Source organism: Camellia sinensis, chromosome 15, assembly GCF_055761805.1.
Source record: "Camellia sinensis isolate YWXY chromosome 15, ASM5576180v1, whole genome shotgun sequence".
NCBI classification, from domain to species: Eukaryota; Viridiplantae; Streptophyta; class Magnoliopsida; order Ericales; family Theaceae; genus Camellia; species Camellia sinensis.
Window position 1 is genome coordinate 37,202,899 of NC_138975.1, and position 21,924 is coordinate 37,224,822.

General features: G+C 33.2%; 1 protein-coding gene across 1 annotated transcript; it reads left to right on the forward strand.

Annotated features, from left to right (window-relative positions):
- Nucleotides 1-9,962: 9,962 nt before the first annotated feature.
- On the forward strand, nt 9,963-11,166 carry LOC114258750 (Sterile alpha motif (SAM) domain-containing protein). Its single transcript, XM_028198737.2, has one exon. The coding sequence runs from the start codon at nt 10,090-10,092 to the stop codon at nt 10,696-10,698; it is 609 nt and encodes a 202-aa protein (XP_028054538.2). The 5' UTR covers nt 9,963-10,089; the 3' UTR covers nt 10,699-11,166.
- The last annotated feature ends 10,758 nt before the right edge of the window (nt 11,167-21,924 follow it).

The window sequence follows — 21,924 nt, forward strand, 5'->3', positions numbered from 1 at the left end:
CGGAAATGTTATATCCTTCCAGGGGAGGATCTTGGGGACGGCTACTTGACTACTGTAAAGATTTGTTTCAATCAATACTTTTTTTCCTGCTTCAGTTTTCTTTTTGACATAAGGATTTAAAGTTGTTAAAACCTTAATACAAATTCTGGAATGAACTGAAAAGGGAGGTGATCCTGGTTTATACTCATAGCCATGAGTAAGAACTCGAAGTTCAAGAGTTTCAGAAAGATTAGTGTCACATAGGGCAACACTAAGGTTCGGATAAATATCAAAATAAACTGGTCCATGAGACAAACTAGTCTCAATAGCTCCCATAAGTGAGGCACGCCAATTAAGGCATCTACCATCACGTAGGGTGCACTGGATACTGGTGTTCTGACCAAGGAGAGTCAGTGGTTTGAAAGCGATCTGTACTAATCCTATATGGATGTACTTATACTGTTTAACAAATGGAATAAAATCATTTATATGTATTAAATGAATGATTTCATCATTGTTTTGAATACAGGATGCATGTTCAAAAGTTTTTATTATTTTTTTACTAAGAAAGTTAAAAGTTCCTTTCTTGTAAATGGTTGCTGGATCTACTGTTGAGATAGTCCATTTATCTAAGGCTTCCTTGACATCCTGGTAGGCTACTAATTCAGCGGCTTCAGCTAGAGAGGAAATTGTATTCCCTACTAATGTTACTGATCCTGATTCTGGTATTTCTACGGTATTGGTTTGGTTTTCTGACATGGTTATCTTGTGATCATATATGTCTAATTTATTAAATTTATATTTTTATTATGTGATAACTAAAACTTGGCTCTGATACCATGAGAGGTGCTCACTAAAGGTAAGATTAGCACGTCTGTCAACGACTTACGGGCATCAAACGGTCTACGCACTCTCTGCAACATGACCTAAACCCTACGCGACTTGGGTGACGTCCCACTAACCCTAACATTTAATTAACCTTACAAAAGCACAAACCCAAGAATTAATACACACATAATAACAACATAAATAAAACAAATTAGTACATATATGATCTCATAATACCTTTACTGTTGGGGTGGCAGTGGCCTTCTGGCCGCCCAGGCCACCAGCCGCTCGTTGATCAGCTCCTGAAGTTCCTGTAGATACTGTTCACAATTAGCTAACCTCTCTGATATGTATTGTTGGGTATAACGGTCAGGTGGAAGGCTAAGATAATACTGTTTCTGATTAAGCCAGAATTGTTGTGCTGATAAATATAATTCTAGCAAATCAACTGAGGACATACCTATTTAAACACGAATAGCAAACTTTTATTGAGGAAGTAAAATATTTTACAAGAGGGGGTTGGAGAAAGAGTACAAAGAGAGGGGAGAAAAAAGCTTAGAAATAAAATTACAAAATTCTACTCTGCCTCAACAAGGGTGAGGACATCCCTATAAATACTACAAAGAAGATAAGGGATCATTATTACATAAGGACAGGTGGAAATCTTCCATTGCACCGACAGATTACACCTATCTTCTTATCTTCAAAATTGGCGGAAGTGGGGAACAGCTTTTTCCCTGATACTGATGGAGCATTTTCTTTCTGGAAAGTTGAATTGTCCTGTTGTGCCGACACTCTAAAGCTCGGGACCCTTTCCTTTATTACTTTTATCGTGGGTCATTTTTTCAGCAATTGCAGCAGTGAAGGAATCCCAAAAGTCGCCAAGAGTGGGTTCCATTTCATCTTCGGATTGAGACTCTCCTGCTAACACGTGGTCGGTTGGATCGGCCTCTGATTCAGATTGGGTATGATTGGTACCTGACCTCATGGAGACGTCATCATCTAGATTAACGGATTGGAGGAATTGTTCTTTCAGATAATCCATGCTTTTAAGAATTAATTCATTATCTGAAAGGTTTGGGAATTTCTGCTTTAATTCCTTCTGCATCTGGACAAAAGGATTTGTAACTGGAGAAGAGGGTGCTGGTAAAGCAGCCTGCTTGACAGAGTCCCAGCAAGCCTTGGTGTACTGTTGAATTTTCTGAATGAGATCTTTGAGATCCATTTTATCCCACCATTTGACAAAGAAGATTCTTTTCAAACGGGGAATCTTATTCTGATAATCACATGCAAAGTCCCATTTCCAAATCCAAGGGATACTGAAGCGGATTGAAAAATAGACTACTGATTTTCTGACATGGTTATCTTGTGATCATATATGTCTAATTTATTAAATTTATATTTTTATTATGTGATAACTAAAACTTGGCTCTGATACCATAAAAGGTGCTCACTAAAGGTAAGATTAGCACGTCTGTCAACGACTTACGGGCATCAAACGGTCTACGCACTCTCTGCAACATGACCTAAACCCTACGCGACTTGGGTGACGTCCCACTAACCCTAACATTTAATTAACCTTACAAAAGCACAAACCCAAGAATTAATACACATATAATAACAACATAAATAAAACAAATTAGTACATATATGATCTCATAATACCTTTACTGTTGGGGTGGCGGTGGCCTTCTGGCTACCCAGGCCACCAGCTGCTCGTTGATCAGCTCCTGGAGTTCCTGTAGATACTGTTCACAATTAGCTAACCTCTCTGATATGTATTGTTGGGTATAACGGTCAGGTGGAAGGCTAAGATAATACTGTTTCTGATTAAGCCAGAATTGTTGTGCTGATAAATATAATTCTAGCAAATCAACTGAGGACATACATATTTAAACACGAATATCAAACTTTTATTGAGGAAGTAAAATATTTTACAAGAGGGGGTTGGAGAAAGAGTACAAAGAGAGGGGAGAAAAAAGCTTAGAAATAAAATTACAAAATTCTACTATGCCTCAACAAGGGTGAGGACATCCCTATAAATACTACAAAGAAGATAAGGGATCATTATTACATAAGGACAGGTGGAAAGCTTCCATTGCACCGACAGATTACACCTATCTTCTTATCTTCAAAATTGGCGGAAGTGGGGAACAGCTTTTTCCCTGATACTGATGGAGCATCTTATTTCTGGAAAGTTGAATTGTCCTGTTGTGCCGACGCTCTAAAGCTCAGGACCCTTTCCTTTATTACTTTTATCGTGGGTCATTTTTTCAGCAATTGCAGCAGTGAAGGAATCCCAAAAGTCGCCAAGAGTGGGTTCCATTTCATCTTCGGATTGAGACTCTCCTGCTAACACGTGGTTGGTTGGATCGGCCTCTGATTCAGATTGGGTATAACTGGTACCTGACCTCATGGAGACGTCATCATCTGGATTAACGGATTGGAGGAATTGTTCTTTCAGATAATCCATGCTTTTAAGAATTAATTCATTATCTGAAAGGTTTGGGAATTTCTGCTTTAATTCCTTCTGCATCTGGACAAAAGGATTTGTAACTGGAGAAGAGGGTGCTGGTAAAGTAGGCTGCTTGACAGAGTCCCAGCTAGCCTTGGTGTGCTGTTGAATTTTCGGAATGAGATCCTTGAGATCCATCTTATCCCACCATTTGACAAAGAAGATTCTTTTCAAACGGGGAACCTTATTCTGATAATCACATGCAAAGTCCCATTTCCAAATCCAGGGAATACTGAATCGGATTGAGAAATGGACAACAGCTTTACTGATGGACAATTCTCTGTTTTTATTTAAATATGAATAGGCACGAGAATAAGCTACATGTCATTCATTAAATTCCGTGCGAACGGATTCTGGTAAAATGTCTAAGGAAAGACCGAACTTATCCCACAAAATGAGGAACCAATTAGGAACATCATTTTTGAGAACATCGGTCGCAATTCGGATAAACCAAGAATGGTTCTTGATGGGGTTCTGGTAGTAAAAGACCTGGGTAAAAGCATCAATGTAATCCCAGTAAGAATATTTAGTCTGTTTGTTACGGAGATCAAGATCCCAAGTAGTATGTGGATGAATGCCCCATGTGGAGATGGGCATGATATTACGGATGACAATTTTGCTGAATTGGATGGGACTGGCAGCTTTGTTGACATCATGCAGAGTATGCTTGATTTCAGCAGCTCCAGTTTCAATCATGATCTGTTCATAAATATACCTGTATTGATCAAAATGAGGAGGTGACGGTTGGGTGGTGAGATAACGGCGTTTTATCTCCCATGGATCTGACATCCACTGTTCGTCTAATGGTTCGATCCAAAGGACCGTTTCCTCAGAAATACTGTTGGGAGTATACGGATCTTCAGGCCTAAGGAGGACATCCTTAGCCGTAGGATTACTGGTTTGACCTCCTCCACGAGAGAGGGGTGGATATTCAGATGGATCATAGCGAGGGTTTGCACCCCTGCCACGACCACAACCTCTGTGGCCTCTACTGTTCATTTGCGGATTTCTGCAAATATTCACGGGTCAAAAAGTCAGGCAAAGAATTAGTTTCGCCTTTCATATATTCAATATCAAAATCAAAATTCGATAAATAACTTTGCCAGCTTCCAAATATCTGTTTAGAAAAACATTAATACTACTTGGTTCTCGTAAGTGTAAGCCATTCATTTCTACAATGGATTTCCAGTAGTTAATTTCTGAAATTTGTTCCTGGTTAGTACTGCAAGGACAAGGTTCTTCTGGTTCGTCTTCATCGGAAGAAGTAGAGTATAACTGGTTAAGCTCATCTTTAGAAGGGATTTCGTCTTCAGTTGAATTTTCTTCGGCTTCTAGAGCTTGAATTAACTGGTCTTTAATATCTGGATCAAGGTTTAATTCATTAACCTTAGATTTAGCTTTAGATCTACATCTGTTAGCATAATGTCCTGTTTGGCCACATTTATACCTCCTAGTAGACCACCTAGTGATCCCCAAGAGGATCCTATGGCATCAGAAATTCAAGGAATCCGTCTTTCCCAAAACAGAATTCCACATGGTGTTTATATTACTCCAACACCATCCCCAGATAGCCCTACGGCCAGTGATATAAATTTTGATCTTTAATGGATTTTACACCAGGAAGTGAAAATAGAAAAATTCTGAACCAGGAATTTAACCAGAATAAATATAAAGAATTTAGGAATTGGTATTTTACCAATCATACCTCTAACCAGTTAGCTGACTATAAAACTCAATATTATCAACATCTTGAGTTACACCAGAAATTAATACCCTTTGTTGAATGGTATAATACAGTTACCCAACCTCAATTAAGTGCTATTGAAGATCAGTATAAAGCATGGACAACTACTGAGGGACAAGTTATCCATTCTTTACATCCGCCTGCTCAATCTTTAGAATTGGTACCCAATGGTGAAATTACCAGACAACCTTTATCAGCAACTGCATATATTGATGCACAATCCGTAAAATTGAGTAAAGTAGAAGCCTCATTAGCTCGACAGAATAATTATACCAACCTTATCTGTCAAACCATCAGTAAGCAATTAACCAGAGTTGAAGAAGCTGTTTCTACCTTCAAGGATAGAACCTTAGCTCCGCCTGTAACAGGAGTTTCACCTCTCCATCCAGTCTCTATTAAGCCATCTTTAGACATTACTAACTTTAAGTTAAAATCGTCTAATACTGAGTTTATGGACACCCTTTTACAGAAAATGCAGACTCTTCATGTCCGCCCTCCTGAACCTCCTAAACCACCCGGGCAATCTAGTAGTGGATCTATTCACATGCTTAGAGCTGAGTCCAGCCTAGACCAGGATACTTTATCACCAGCACAAATCCAGGAAATTCAGATGAATTTCCAAGAACCCTCATCCGTTAATAAGTTGAACTATTATAGTTCTTCAAAACCAGGATTTTTGCCACATACCAGAAATTACTATTCCAGACCAAAGATTATATTCTGTTCAGATGGATTCTGGTAAAATGTCTAAGGAAAGACCGAACTTATCCCACCAAATGAGGAACCAGTTGGGGACATCATTTTTGAGAACATCGGTCGTAATACGGATAAACCAAGAATGGTTCTTGATCGGGTTCTGGTAATAAAAGACGTGGGTAAAAGCATCAATGTAATCCCAGTATGAATATTTTGTCTGTTTATTACGGAGATCAAGATCCCGAGTAGTGTGCGGATGGATGCCCCATGTGGAGATGGGCATGATATTACGGATGACAATTTTACTGAACTGGATGGGACTGGCAGCTTTGTTGACATCATGCAAAGTATGCTTGATTTCAGCAGCTCCAGTTTCAATCATGATCTGTTCATAAATATACCTGTATTGATCAAAATGAGGAGGTGACTGTTGGGTGGTGAGATAACGGCGTTTTATCTCCCATGGATCTGACATCCACTGGTCGTCTGATGGTTCGATCCAAAGGACCGTTTCCTCAGAAATACTGTTAGGAGTATACGGATCTTCAGGCCTAAGGAGGACATCCTTAGCCGTAGGATTACTGGTTTGACCTCCTCCACGAGAGAGGGGTGGATATTCAGATGGATCATAGCGAGGGTTTGCACCCCTGCCACGACCACGACCCCTGTGGCCTCTACTGTTCATTTGCGGATTTCTGCAAATATTCACGGGTCAAAAAGTCTGGCAAAGAATTAGTTTCGCCTTTGATATATTCAATATCAAAATCAAAATTAGATAAATAACTTTGCCAGCTTCCAAATATCTGTTTAGAAACAAGATTTTTAACATCCTATTTAAATATCTGTCGAGCAGCAGAGCAATCAACTCTGATGATAAAGTGCTGGTTTAAAAGATCATCCTGGAATTTATGAACACATTTTACAATGGCTAAACATTCCTGTTTAATGGTTGGATAGTTTAAAGCAGCTTGATTCCAATGCCCAGAATGAAAACGTAAAAGTTCTTCTTTCTTAGCTTTGGGATTAAACTGTTTTAAAATACCACCAAATCCTTCATTCGAAGCATCTGTTTCCACGATTTTCTTCCATTCAAGATTAGGTAAATGAAGACATGGTAACTGTTTGACTTTAGCTTTAATTTTCTGAACAGCTAAAGTATGTTCTGGTGACCATGGTGGAGGATTTTTCTTTAACCTGGTATACAAAATGTTAGCATCGGCAGATAAATTATGATAATAGTCTCTAACATAGTTAAGACTGCCTAAAAATCGCTGTAACTGAGTCTTGTCTTTAATTTCATCAGGAAATTTAGAGGCAAACTCCATACTTCTGTTAATAGGAATAATACTGCCATTAGAAATATTATGCCCTAAGTATCTGATGGTGGTTTGGAACAATTGCATTTTGGGTGCAAAAAGAACTAAACCATTTCTGATAATAACATTCTTAAAAATATTAAGATGTTTAATATGCTGGTCAATTGACGAGGAGAAAATTAAAACATCATCAATATAAGATAAAGTAAATTCTGTAAAAGGATTGAAAATATCATTCATGATGTGCTGGAATTCAATTTTGGGAAAGACGGAATCTGTTGATAACACACCAACCAGAAGACAGATAGAGAATATCCTCCAACAGATACCATCTAGACCTCCTAGTAGACCACCTAGTGATCCACAAGAGGATCCTATGGCATCAGAAATTCAAGGAATCCGTCTTTCCCAAAACAGAATTCCTCATGGTGTTTATACTGCTCCAACACCATCACCAGATAGCCCTACGGCCAGTGATATGAATTTTGATCTTTAATGGATTTTACACCAGGAAGTGAAAATAGAAAAATTCTGAACCAGGAATTTAACCAGAACAAATATAAAGAATTTAGGAATTGGTATTTTACCAATCATACCTCTAACCAGTTAGCTGACTATAAAACTCAATATTATCAACATCTTGAGTTACACCAGAAATTAATACCCTTTGTTGAATGGTATAATACAGTTACCCAACCTCAATTAAGTGCTATTGAAGATCAAACAGGTCGGCGTCTCGTTCAGTTGCCTATTCCTCTCCATAAAGTGCAACGGGGGAATGGGACTTGATAGGATGCATAGTAGGAGATAAAAGTCCGAAGGAAAAACTCTATAAAAAGAAGGAGAGAGCTCTGGAATGAGGTAAGTTCTAAATAGTTTATTTAAGAAAAAAAAGCAACCAATATATTTTGGAGGTAAAAACTAATTAGATCGTTGGAGTGCCAATTCCGACACCCCCTCAGGAATTGTTCTTATGTTTCAGGTGACCATCAAATAACTGCTCCAAGATCTACTCAGATAAAGGAGTTTCCTAAATCCACTCCCTACATTAATCAAATGACAATGACAATTAGGTGATTGGCTTGCCAAGAAGATTGCCAATTTTGGTATTTAATTGAAAGTAATTAGTAAATTAGGCCAACTTGACTTTGATAGCCCGATAGATGTTTGGTAGCATAGTGAAAAAAAGTAGTTAGCTTACTTTTAGATTAATTAACTAAACCATAAATCATATGGTTTGAAATTTGATTGCATTGATCCATTTTCCTCTCTCCACCCCTGCCAAAAAAAAAAAAAAAAACACAAAACACAAAACACAAAAAAACAAAAAAAAAACAAACACATGTAGTGGGTGACCCCACAGATTAACGTTTTCCCGAGCCGTGATTGATGCCAATATATGCACAAATCAGAAAAATTATGAATTGATTTAAGGCGTTACGGGATGATATTCTCCACTAATTATAATTTATTATATTTTTTTATATTTTTCAATCACTTAACATAAATTTATGAATTTTACTCCCTTTATCAATCACAATATTATTAAAGTATCACGTTATCACTACAAAAATTTAAGGTTTTAAAAACCAAAATTTAAGGATAAAATTATTTTTTAGGGACCAAATAAATTTGTTGCGAAAAGTGTCATTATATTTTTAGCAACAAAAATTAGACATTAGTGATGAATTATTATCCTTTTGAGACCAAATTTTTTATCTCAAAAAATAAACCATTTTGGGACCAAATTATTTTGTCTCTAAAAATCTATTTATTAGTGACATTTTCAAAATTTTATCGCTAAATGCCTTGTTTTTAACTTTTCAGAACGACTTTTTAACGACTATCCTCGTGATGATAGAAATTGATCCCTAAATGTCTTTTGTAACAAAATTTTTACTTTTAAATTCCAAAACATTTAAAACTCTTATATATTGTAATAGATGATAGTCAAAACCAATCAAAAGCTTCTCTACAAACCATTCCTAGGTCTCACTCCATCGTATACGCCTAAACTAGACACACAATTAGATGCATAACATACAAATAAATAGATTGTGATCCTTTCTATTATATATTTGTAATGAGGAGATTCTATTATATTATTTAATAGTGAGTATAATGATATTTTTAATTTAAAATAATTATAAATTTGGATTCTTATTTCATACCCATAACATATGTAATAAAAATCCTCTATTAAATACATAAAATGGAGAGAATTAAAATCCCAAATAAACATTTTTTGTTTAACAAAAAATGAGTCTAAATAATAATAATAATAATAATTATATAGAACCAAGCTAATTTCTAGCCCACCCAACTGAATTGGATGGTACAATTGAGTCTGTAAAATTCATTAGGAGCCTTATTTCGATAATTTAAATTATATATTTTTAAAATATTTTTTTTTTTTTAGATTATAGTTCTTTTAAAAATAAAAATAAAAATAGATAGTTTCAATAATAATATATACATGATTTCACCGCATACTTGTTGTCTATTATTATAAAATTAATTTTTATTTTTATTTTTTATTTTAAGTAGAATGATCTACTCACAAAAGTCTTTTAGACAAGTCAAACTGTATCATCCAATTCACTAAAGCCTGATTCTATTATATGATTTTTTTCATTCATATATTTTTTATGTTCAATTTTATTTTATTTTATTTATTTATTTTTTGTAATGAACTTACGTCTCCACCATAGTTTTTTTGGGTGAATGCTTCTCCACCATAGTCCCATCGCACTAAAACCTATTTTTGGAGGGAACATGGCCTCAAATACCCCGCACACACCCACTTTTTTTTCTTTTTTGTGTGCTTCTTTTGTCATTGTCAAGTTACAACTAACCATTTAACCAAAACCAAAACCAAAACCAAAACAAAGAAAAATCAAAGTCAAGTTACCCAATTCATCATCCTCTCTCTCTCTCCTACTTTATATATATACACAACACAACACATCCCTCCGAAAGCATACCCATATACCACCCAACCCTAACCAGCCATGGACTGGTTCTCATGGCTATCAAAAACAGGCCTCGAGCCCTCCTTAGTATACGAATACGGTCTAGCTCTCTCCCACAACGAGCTCGAACAAGACGACATAGTTTACTTCAACCACGAGTTCCTCCAAAGCATGGGCATCTCCATTGCCAAACACAGGCTAGAAATCCTCAAACTAGCCAAGTCAGACAGACCACCACCCACCACAACCACCATGTCGAGACTTCTCATAGCGATCAAGCGAACCAAGAGGTGTCTTTCCAAGTACATTCGGACCTGGGTTCGGCGCGAGGACTCTGCTCTAGTCCTCATGCCGAGGCGGAGCTATAGTCATAGATGGAAAGGAGCTATGGCGGCCAAGAAGAGGAACAAGAGGTTGGTTATGTCATCGTCGTCGAAGCAAGGGAGGCTTTTCTTAACGAATGGGAGTCCCATGGTCATGATGTCTGGCCCTGGTCCCAGAATTAACAGTTTTTCGAGTCCGATGGTTCATGATCTGAATCAAAAGGTTGATGAGGATGGTGGTGCTGATGATGATGATCCCTACTGGTCGACCGGTGTTGAGGAGATCAGGTGGGATACCATGTTTCAGGATTTGAAGCCTACCTGAACAAAATTTTTTTTTTTTTTTTTTCTCTTTTGGTTTAATTATACCGACACTCCTTTAATTATTAACGAATATCACTTTATCGCCTCATTTATCAACCTGTATATTTGAATCTTTCAGCTATAAAAGTGTAAAATTTTTACTCGCTGTATGCCCCTTCCAAGAAGGTTGTTTTTATACAATTTTTATAGCTGAGGGGTAATACGTACGGGTTCATAGATGAGGAGATAAACTAATATTCGCTGGAGTCTTGGTGTGATCAGTTTTTTTAAAATCTTTTTTATGTGTTTTAGGTGTACAAAATTAAAATATAGAATATGCACACTAAAAATATATTATCTGACTAATATTTATTTGAAGATAAATCTTTACTATATAATATATTTTTTGTGCATATTCTGTATTCTAATTTCTATGCGTGTTATTATTGCAAATTCAATGGTGAGAGATGGTGTTTTTATGGTTCTTCCACCAGAGAGTTTTTTGTGTGTTTTTTAAGACTTTTTTGTGTTAGCTTTTTCTTTAGTGGTGGTGGTGGTGGGTCATGCTAACTGGTAAATTGGCCACTTTAGCACCATTAGGGTCTGTCTGAGTGATGAGATTGTCTCCTTTCTTTTTCTCTGTTTGTATGTATTTTTTATCTAATTTGGTAGAAAAAGAGGGCACCAACTGATAGCATCTTGTGAAGAAAATCATTGTGCTATGTTTGACAAAAAGACTTGTAAGGCTTACAGTTCTTCTTTCTCTCTTTATTTTTTTACTTTAATCTTCGTTCCAATTTTTTCTTTTTTTTTAAATTCATAATTTTTTTTTTTGTAGATTCAACTCTTTGCCCAAAAATATTTTGATAATTGGACTGTATCAATTCACATCCATTGAAGCTACCATCATCCATTCCACTAGTAGTTTGTATATTTTGAAAAATTAAGGACTTGTATGTTGGAGATTCCAGCAAGTTAAAAGCTGATAATCAGAAGTATAATATAAGTTAAAAAACATCAATTTTCTTGCTTTTCAAAAATTATTATTTTTTAATTTGTTTAAATTATTTTTGTCTATTAAATAACAAAAAAGTGATACCAAATATTTTTTCACAGATTTTCAAAATAAATAAAACCTACAAATAGACCCACATACTACACCAAACAACACCTAATTATTAAACTAGTGGATCACATGTTTTGTTAAGTTTGGAAATAAATTATTTTAATTAATTTTTTTTTTTTTACTTTTTAGGAAAAATCGTGCCAAAAAACTAAAGAGATTGATGTGATTGAATCTTTTTGGTTATTTTAATTAAAAAAATAAAAAATAAAAAACTATTTCCGAACAGGGCCTTATTGTCCGCTGTTCCTCCTACAAATTGCATACCACATGAAAATAGAAAGTCACTATCTAATAAGCAATAAAATTATTTCAAATAACTATTCTTGAATTTTTTTTTTTTTGAATATTTTAAAAAGCACTTGTTTTTTAGGAAACACTTTAAAATTATTTTCTAAATTTTTTAAAATGGAAACGATACCAAACAGAGCCCAATTATTTTTTATTTTTTATTTATTATTTTTTTCAATTTTATTATTGGTTCTTTCTGGTCAACATAATAAACAAAGTGGAATACAATTTGGTGTAGAAGCTTATCAGAACCAGTAAAGTGATCATAAAGTATTACCGTGGTATTGCTGCTCAAGGAAAAGCAGCTTGAGAGTTTTACAAGCAAATAATGCCTATGAATGAGAGAGAATGTTAGAATTTTTAAAGGCCAATTAACCACAACAATGCTATGAATCGACAAATTAACCAACTCTATGCTCTACAATTTCATCAACCTCAATCACTCTCAGTTGCTGTGCTCAAAGTAGGGATTCTTGTTTTGTTTTTATGTTTTTTGGTCCAAAAAAGGGAGGGGATGAGGGAAGAAATTCCAGCCAAATTAGATGATAGTGTTGTGTTTAGATTAAGGATTTGGGTTCTCTCTCAAATTATTGATCCAAATAGAGTCTAAATGTTTTCTTCATTATATCAAGCCATGCACTCAAAGTAAGCTTGTAAACAAACAGGGACGAGCCGAGTAGTAGGTTGTTTTGATTTGGCTTGAAAACTTAGGGGATATTTGGCATGATCTAAATAAAGTATATTTTTTTACTTTTTACGAAAAAATATACAAAAAAATAAAAAGGTGATGTGACCTAAATAAGTGTACTTATATAAGTTATACTAAACGCCCCTTAATAAGTATCAAAATTTTATTTAATTTTGACTTGTTTAGGTTTTTAAACAAGTTTTAATCGAATTAAACTCGAGTAGTTTAGTTTTATAGTGCATATAAGCTGATTAATAAATTATTTAAGTTTGATTTAAAAATTTAACGAGTTTTTAATAAATAAAAGATGTAGTCTTTGAGGTGGGCATTGTCAATTATTACTGTGATTACCTAAGCTGCAAATTGGGCCTTGCTGGACAAAGCTGAGCCCGCCTGCATTGAGGGCCTCGCGTCGAAACCATTTGGGCCCATGCTAATGCCAGCCCATGATAAAAGGTCCAGATCGTTCAAATTTGTTTGATCTGCGTAGAATTAAAGGGGCAGTTACGAGACGATTTTGTAGACTGGATTTATTTATCAAAAAATTCAATTTTAAATTTTAGTGATAAATTTGTTATTGTAAAAATATTTTTAAAAAATACTTGCACTTCCCATATCATATTTTAATATAATTAATTAACACAAATAAACATAAACAAAAAAAATTCAAAACTCTCACAAATAAAAGTTCAAATATCATCACTCTAATAAATTTATCAGTCTCATTAGGACCAAATGATCATTTCACAAAACACTAAACACTTCTAAAAAGTTCTAAAATTTTCTCATTTTCAAAATAAAAGATAAATACATAAAATTAATTAATTAATTAATCAAGATTTATGAGTAAATAAGTCCAATTAATAGAACTGATAATTGATCAAGATAATTAACACGGCAATTTTTATTTTATTTTTGTAGAATCCAAGCTAAATAAAAACACTACAACAGGTAAGTTTCTTTACTTTAATCTTACTAAAAAAATCAATAAAATTATGTCGAGCCTAAAACTGATCAATGTAATTTATGTCTTTTTTGTCACCCTAATCTTACAAATAAAGGTAAACAATTACTTATGGTGTGTTTGGTTGGAAGATTTGGGGAGGGATTTGGAAAGGGAAAGGGAAAAGGTGTGTGAAACTATGTGTAATTTAGGCATATTTTATTTATATTTCACCTACCTTTTCCATTTCCCTTTCCAAATCCCTCCTCAAATCCCTCAACCAAACACAACATTAGAGTATTTCTAATACAGATGTTAAAAAATTGTGTGTTGATGTGTTACATGACATAAAATAATAGAAGTGAGATCTAATTTTGTGTGTTAAAATTTGTTAAAGTGAGTTTGTGAGTATTGGAATAAGATGTTAATTTGTGTATACATGTATTATGTAGGGACAATTACTATTCAAGGTATGTTTTTAAAAATAATTTCATATCAGTAATAAAATTTATGTACATTAATAATTAAACTTATAAGCTTTGCCATATATTTGCAATTATTTTGTAAAACAATGACTGTGTTCCCTTTTATGTAGAGAGATAATGTATATATATATATATATATATTTTGGTTCCCTCTTGTTTTTCTTTTTAATTTTGCTTGTTAAATTTTTTTAGTTAAGAGGCCTCGTTTGGCAAGTGTCAATTTTAGCCAAAGTTAAAAAGTTACTAAAAAATCAAAAAGTCAATAACTTATACCAAAAAGTCAAAGATTCATTTTTCTCTCTACTTTTTTGCACAGCTTTTCGTAAAAAGTCAAAAAGTCATCCCAAATATACTAGTTTTTTTTAATCACATTTTAGCCAAAAACCTAAAAAATTATTAAAAAAGACTGTTCCCAAACGAGACTTGAGTGTGTGAAATGTTACAATGAAGATGTTAAAATGTATGCTAATTATGTATAGAATTGTACTTATTTTTTTTTGGAGAAATTGCAAACACATAGAGTATTGGGGAAAAAATTGTATTATAAATGGAATATTTTTTTGTATAACTTTGACACACCAGAAAAATTGCACCAAGCACAAGAATAAATTTAAACCATACATACAGAAAAATTATACTATCATAAAAATATAATTCTCACTGCTCCCCTGAAATACAATTTCTCCTATCTTTTTCCCTCTTTCTAAGAGGCCCACTCCACATATCTACTTTTCTTTTTCCTTTTTTTTTTTTTTTTTAATTTCTTTATTTTACCACTGATAAAGCGCCCTCGTTAACAATAACATCAACATCTAACTATTTTAACACAATATTTGGTTAAAATTGTCTGTTATTGTGTGTTATATTAAAATAAAATTATAAAAAAAAATTACTTATTAAGATTTGTTAATTAGTGAGTGTGTGAAGTGTCATAATAAAAATGTTAAAATGTATGTGAAGGCTTGGTTTGGAAACTTTTTACTTGTAGTGAAAAGATAAAAAAATAATTATAAGTTGTTTTATCATTTTCTTTATTTTTTTTAAGAGTGCTGTCAACGGATTGGCAAATGCAGATTGAATGGATTGAAGGATGGATACGAATCTGTTTGGCGATTTAAATTTTTATAAATTTTGAATATAATACAACAACTTGTCAATATTTTTTTTTGAATAATAATCCAATTCAACACAATCAAAAAATTATGAAGTAAATTGTCAAATACCAATAATAAATATATATAAGAAAACCATGCATTATCAAAACTATTTCATTACTTTTTTTTATTCTATAACTATTTAATTTGATTTTTTTTAAATGAAAAAATTAAGCATTATATTTTCTACACAAAAATACCAAATATCAATACTTGCCATTTGATAAAAGGATTTCTAATTTGAAAACAAATTGAAAGCACAGTAGAATATCTAAACTCTTTTTTAATTGAAAATACAAACAAAATATCTAAACAAATGAAAAATCAAAGTCTTACAAATTACTATGGATGCTTGCGGTTTGACAATTCAGTTGCGGCTAAAGCAATCTCAAATCCGCCTTCCGTCCAAAACTAGGTAAATTGAAAAAAATCAATCTACAACTATCCACTCATCATTACGCATCCGTTCAAAATGCAGTGGATCAGTTTGATTCGATTTGTTTGAGCGAATAGGAATATCTATTGAGCACTTTTAAATTTTTTTTAATACATTTTTTATTAAAAAAAATCAAAATACTACTAAAATAATTTATTTTCATACAAGATTTAGCCTTCGTTTGGAAAGTGGGTTGACTTTTTAACTTTTTGACTTTTTTGACTATTTTAATCTGGGGCTAAAAAACCTGATTTAAAAAGGACTTTTGATTTTTTTGAACTTTTTGTGAAAAAAAAAATAATAATAATTATAGATTAAACATAATATTTTATTTTATTGAGTTAAAATAATTTATTTTATATTATATAACTAATTTAGTCCAAATCTTGCTTCCCAGAGGCTCAATGTATAGAATCTCACATACCTTTTTCATCTCTTTCTCAGGAGGCCCACTACACCTTTTTCATCTCTTTCTCTCAGAAGGCCCACTCCACGAACCTTTTTTTTTTTTTCTCTCTTTCTTTATTTATTTTATAACTGATAAAGTTTCATTGTTAATTATAACATTAACGTCTGACCATTTTAGCACAACATTTAACGCTTCCGTTGAAGTAAGATCTAACTAACCTCTGTGACTTACCTAAGGAATCGAGACTTTAGAAATCATTTTTAGGTGGCACTATACTTGATGATGTAGAATTTGTTTGAGAAGTGAGTTAATTTTTTTGGCTATTTTAATTTGAGATTAAAAACTCTCATTTGAAAAAGATTTTAGTTTTTTAATTTTTTGTGAGAAAAAAATATAATAATTATGAATTAAATGTGATATTTTGTTTTATTGAATTAAAAAAATCTGTTTTATTTTTTTTTTTTTTTTGACTATTTAATCAAAAAAGTCCCAAGATGAACTTTCCAAACAAAGGCATAGTAAGTCAAAAAGTTATTTAAAAAGTCAAAAAGCCTATAACCAATCAAAAGGTCAAAATTTTCTTTTTTTCTCTATTTTTTACACATTTTTTATAAAAAAATAAAAAAATTATCCCAAATATATTAATTTTTTTTACCTTATATTTTAATTAAAAATTTATTAAAATAACATCTTCTCAAACGAAACGTAACCCTAAAAAAAATCAAACTTCATACCTCAAAGTCACCCTACTTAGATCTCCGAATCACGTTATTGGATTAGCGGATGCCGCAAGAAAAAGAATTATTTTGGGAAGATGGTTATAATCAGTTTTTTGATAAAAAAAATTACTTATAAATAACTTATAAGCAGCTTTTTTGTAAGAAAAAAAATAGGTTATAATCCAGAAAGTGAATTATAACCCACTCCCCAAAAGAGACCAAAGTAGTCGTAAAATGTGCTACTGAAAATTAGGGGTGCAACTCGGGCGGGCTCAACCCGAGCAACCCGAGCCCAGCCCGAGTTTTTTTAGGGCTTGGGCAACTATATCTTATAATCTGGACGGGCTTGGGCAGATTTTTTATGCCCGAATTGCAATTCGGGCCGGGCTTGGGCAGAACCAATGGCCAACCCGAGCAACCCGAACCCGAATTCAATTTAATATATTATATAAATTATATAATATATAATATATAATATATATATAATTTAATAAATTATGTAATATATATAAATTAAGTAAAAGAGTTAGTCTTAATTTTTATTTTTATTTTTTATTTTTTGGTTAGTCTTCTATTAAGTAAAAGAGTTAGTTTTAATTTTTATTTTTAATTTTTTTTTTGTTAGTTTTCTACCATTAGATTAGCATCTTTTATGTCTACCCTTAGATCTGCCTACAGGTTTCTGAACTCGGGCAATTCGGGCAATTCGGGCAACCCGAGTTCAAAATACAAAGCTTGGGCCGGGCTTGGGCAACAATGTTCGGGTTCATAGTCGGGCTTGGGCGGGCTTGGGCAGTGCCAAATACAATTCGGGTCGGGCTTGGACAGACCCCCAACCCGACCGAACCCGCCCGAGTTGCACCCCTACTGAAAATGATCTGACAACATTCTTAATGCATGTATTTAGCAATCAGATCTGATTTGGAACACTAATAAGTTTGACAACTTTAAAATAATTTATCTTTTTATTATTTTTTTAATCACATCATCTCTTTATTTTTTTACACATCTTTTTATAAAAAGATAAAAAAACACTTATTTAAGTCATCCTAAACAATCCCTAAATCAACAATTCTAAACGTATCATTAATAAACTGATAAGTGCAAAAATAAATAAATAAATATTAAATTTTCACATTAATAATAAAGTCCACATGATACCGTATCATTAATGGTAAATTAACGATACTAAGCCTGTGTTTGGCAAGTGGGTTTGCAGGCTTTTTTGGCTATTTTAGTCACAAAAAATAAAATAGGCTATTTTAGCCATAACAAACAAAACATCACATCCAACCCATAATCATTACATTCTTCTCTCACAAAAAAACTTAAAAAAGTCAAAAAGCCAAAAAGCCCTTCCCAAACCAAGTTTTTAAGCCCAGACTAAAATACCCAAAAAAGCCAAAAAACTAAAAAACCAACCCACTTCCCAAACGGAGGCTAAGCATTTTTCTTTAGCAATCTAGCGCCAAATTTTTATAGTTGTCAGTTAGCTTTCATTTTTATTTTGTTTTATAGTTTCAATGGAAATGTTAAGAGAGTTGCTAACTGACAATTATTAAAATTTGTCCAGATGCTAAGATGATAACTTGTTTACTAATTTTTAGGATTTATTACATCAAAAATGCTTCGGACCCCCATTTCAGTGACCCCCACGGACCCCCAGCTGACGTGGATAGGGTCACGTGAATGAAAGCCCACGCATCCACGCACCCATCTCATCCTTCATCTCTTTCTTTTCTCTCTCATCTGTGAAACCATTCAGCCCTCCTCTCTCTCTTCTCTCTTCACCATTGCTTCGGCCACCTCCGCCGCCGCCGAAGTATCGTGACGATGACAAGGAGATCCGACCACCACCATTCGTCATCGGTCGTCGCGTTACCGTTCATCAGTAGAGAGAGAGAGAAGAGCTTCGTGTTTGCTGGGTTTGGTGTCGGCATTGGAAGAATGGGGTTGGGGAGGGAAATCAACGGTCAGCATCGGCGGTGGATAGAAAAGAAAGAGAGAGAGAGAGAGAGGGGAAAAGAGTTTTTAGAGAGAGAAGGTAGGAAGGGTATATGTCATATGATATAGAGAGAGAGTAGAGAGAAAGTAGTGAGATAGAAACAGAGATCAGAAAGGTTTCGTGGTGGGGAATGTTGGAATTTTCGGTCCATGGTTGAAAGCCTTTGATTACCAACCTACATTCATTCATTCTTCATATCTAACAACTCAATTTCATCACATTTATATGACATAAATGATATGCATATCACCAAATTCAATCAAATGTTGATTAGAATTCTTGCCATTTCTGAATAGCTCTTCTTTCCCTTCTCATTTTGGGTTTTCAAAAAGTTAGTCTTGGATTGGAATAGAATGGAAAGAAAGCAAAAAAAAAAAAAAAACATATATATTGAAGGAAATTGAGAATAAAGAGTTATATGTGATTTGAACATAATTTTGATTTGTGGCTGTAAGATCTAATTTATGGTGGCTGTGTGGGTTTGATTTTGGGTTTGGGTTTGGGTTTGATTTTGGATTTGGTTTGTGGTGGTTATGCAACTCCTCCTTCCTCTTTCTCTTTTTTTTTTTTTTTTTGCAGTTTACAAATCTGGTGGAGAGGAGGCTGGTAAGAGATGAGAGAGAGAGAGAGATGGAGAAGAGAGAGAGAGATGGGGGAGAGAGAAGGTGAAGGTAGCAGAGCACACCACTTTATTTTTGTTCTTTCAAAACGCGTGAACACGCTTTGCTTATTGCAATAGTCTAAAGCAACTCTGGTTCACAAGCCACGTCACTGGGGGTGGTGGGAGTGAACTTTTGGTGGGGGTCTGTAGTGGGACTATTATTACATTGTCAACTTGTGAGATTTCTATTTGAAAGTGATGTTTTCTCATATTTAAAAAATTACACTTATTTTTTTATCAGATTAAAATAATATATTTATTCTTTAATCTTTATATATATAAAATAATAAATAATATATATATTTTATTCATGTCATTTTAAAAGAAATAATAATTATTTTCTTTGTTTTAACTCATACAAAAAAAATTAAGTTTTTATTTTTATTTTTTTTAATTTTTCATGTTTGTTTTTTATTTTTACTAAATTTTTTTATTGTTTTAATAATTTAATTTTTTATTTTTTAGATACACCAAATTTAGATATATTTAAGAAGTATAATATTTTGTGAATTTTTTTAAAATTCACCAAATATAAAAAAAAATATAAAAATTCAATACAATATCTTATTTTGTTGTATTCAATGGATTTTTTAAAAAAAATTTGTATAAATTTTATACTTTTTAAATATATTTAGATTAAATTGATCTAATCTAGATATAATGGTGAAAATAAAAATGAAAAATTATATTCATATATAAAATTTTATACAAAAAAAATTATAAAAATATTGTGATAGTGATATTATTGTAAATATAAATCATATTTATGGGTGTTTTGTTTTAAAGTGAAAGGTCACTATTAAGCCATATCATTGTGTTTAAAGATTTTATATAAAATTTATATTTGTATATCATCACTTAATAAAAATATGTGCGAATATAATTTAATGATGAAAAATTATATAATGCAATTATGATGATAAGAAAAAAAGGGTCTGGCTTTGGTCCAGTCCGCCGCTGTTGGGCCCTTGGAGGCCTACCACGGGTCCCGTTTTGAAAATCTGAACCGTTCAATGTGTAAAACTCGTCGAGTACTATATGCTTGTGAAAAATCACGTTGATCAGATATCGATAGCTATGTGATCAAATCAGTTTTGTATAAAAAAGAATGGACGGTGAATAAATTAACGGTTGATAAAAAACTGTTTTGATCACATAGTTATCGATATCTGATCGACGTGATTTTTCACATGCTTATAGTGCTCGATGAGTTCTACACATTGAACAGTTCAGATTTTCAAAACGGGACCCATGGTGGGCCCCCACGGACCCAACAGTATAGTCCAATCCGATGGTGGACTGAACCAAAGCCAGGCCCAGAAAAAAAAATAGTAGAAAAAATGGCAAGATGGTCTTGTAAAAAAAATTTAGGGTACGATATCAGCAATTTAGACACTAATTTATAATGAAATTACAAACTTTAAGAAAATGAAATAAAAATCTTAAAAGATATCAATGTAATTTATCCATTAATATATATATATATATATATATATTTTAAAATAACAGACAATTTTAACACTTCGATTGTGATGCTCTTGAGCCCACAACCTAGATAAATATGGAGTGAGGTACTCTTTGATATAAAATATGAAAAATGTTTGAGGGCCCTAATTCTGTGGCTCAAATGTGGCTCAAATGGCCAAAACGACGTCGTTTTGGCCATTTTGATGTTGTTTTGTACTCAAAACGACGTCGTTTTGACCATTTGAGCCACATTTGAGCCACAGAATTTGGGCCCTCTACCATTGCTCATAAAATATTTGACAAACCGCCAAAAACACTGTTTTAAATGCTTATCCACGCACAGGCAAGCATTGAGATGAGACAGGTGACCGTATATAATTTTTTATTTTTATTTTTTATCTCAATTTAGTTAGTTATATTAAAGGAAAAGGTACAGATAACCATATTACTTGATACGAAAATGATTTAGATCGGATACTTAAATTACAAATATTATCTAAAAAAATCTCTGTTAATTGAGAAACTACTAGAATTTCTCAATATTTATCCACACTCCAAAATCTAAGACCTACAAGATGGTAGCCTCAAAATAGATAAATAGATAGAGAACTTATTATTTTTGGTGTATCTACACAATATTGAGCATAAGCCCTTATACAGGCATAAATGACAAACCATGTGTACCTTATGGTTAGACCACACTATGTGTACCACATGTTTAAGACCATATGTCCCTTATAGTTTCTGTGTGTGTCAATTTTCGACCACACTGCCAATCAAGCACTCAGCTGGAGAACATTGGCAGAATTGATTAAGCCCGAACGACCTGTCACAAAAAGAAGAGATTCCGGCGGTAGTTTGCCCACC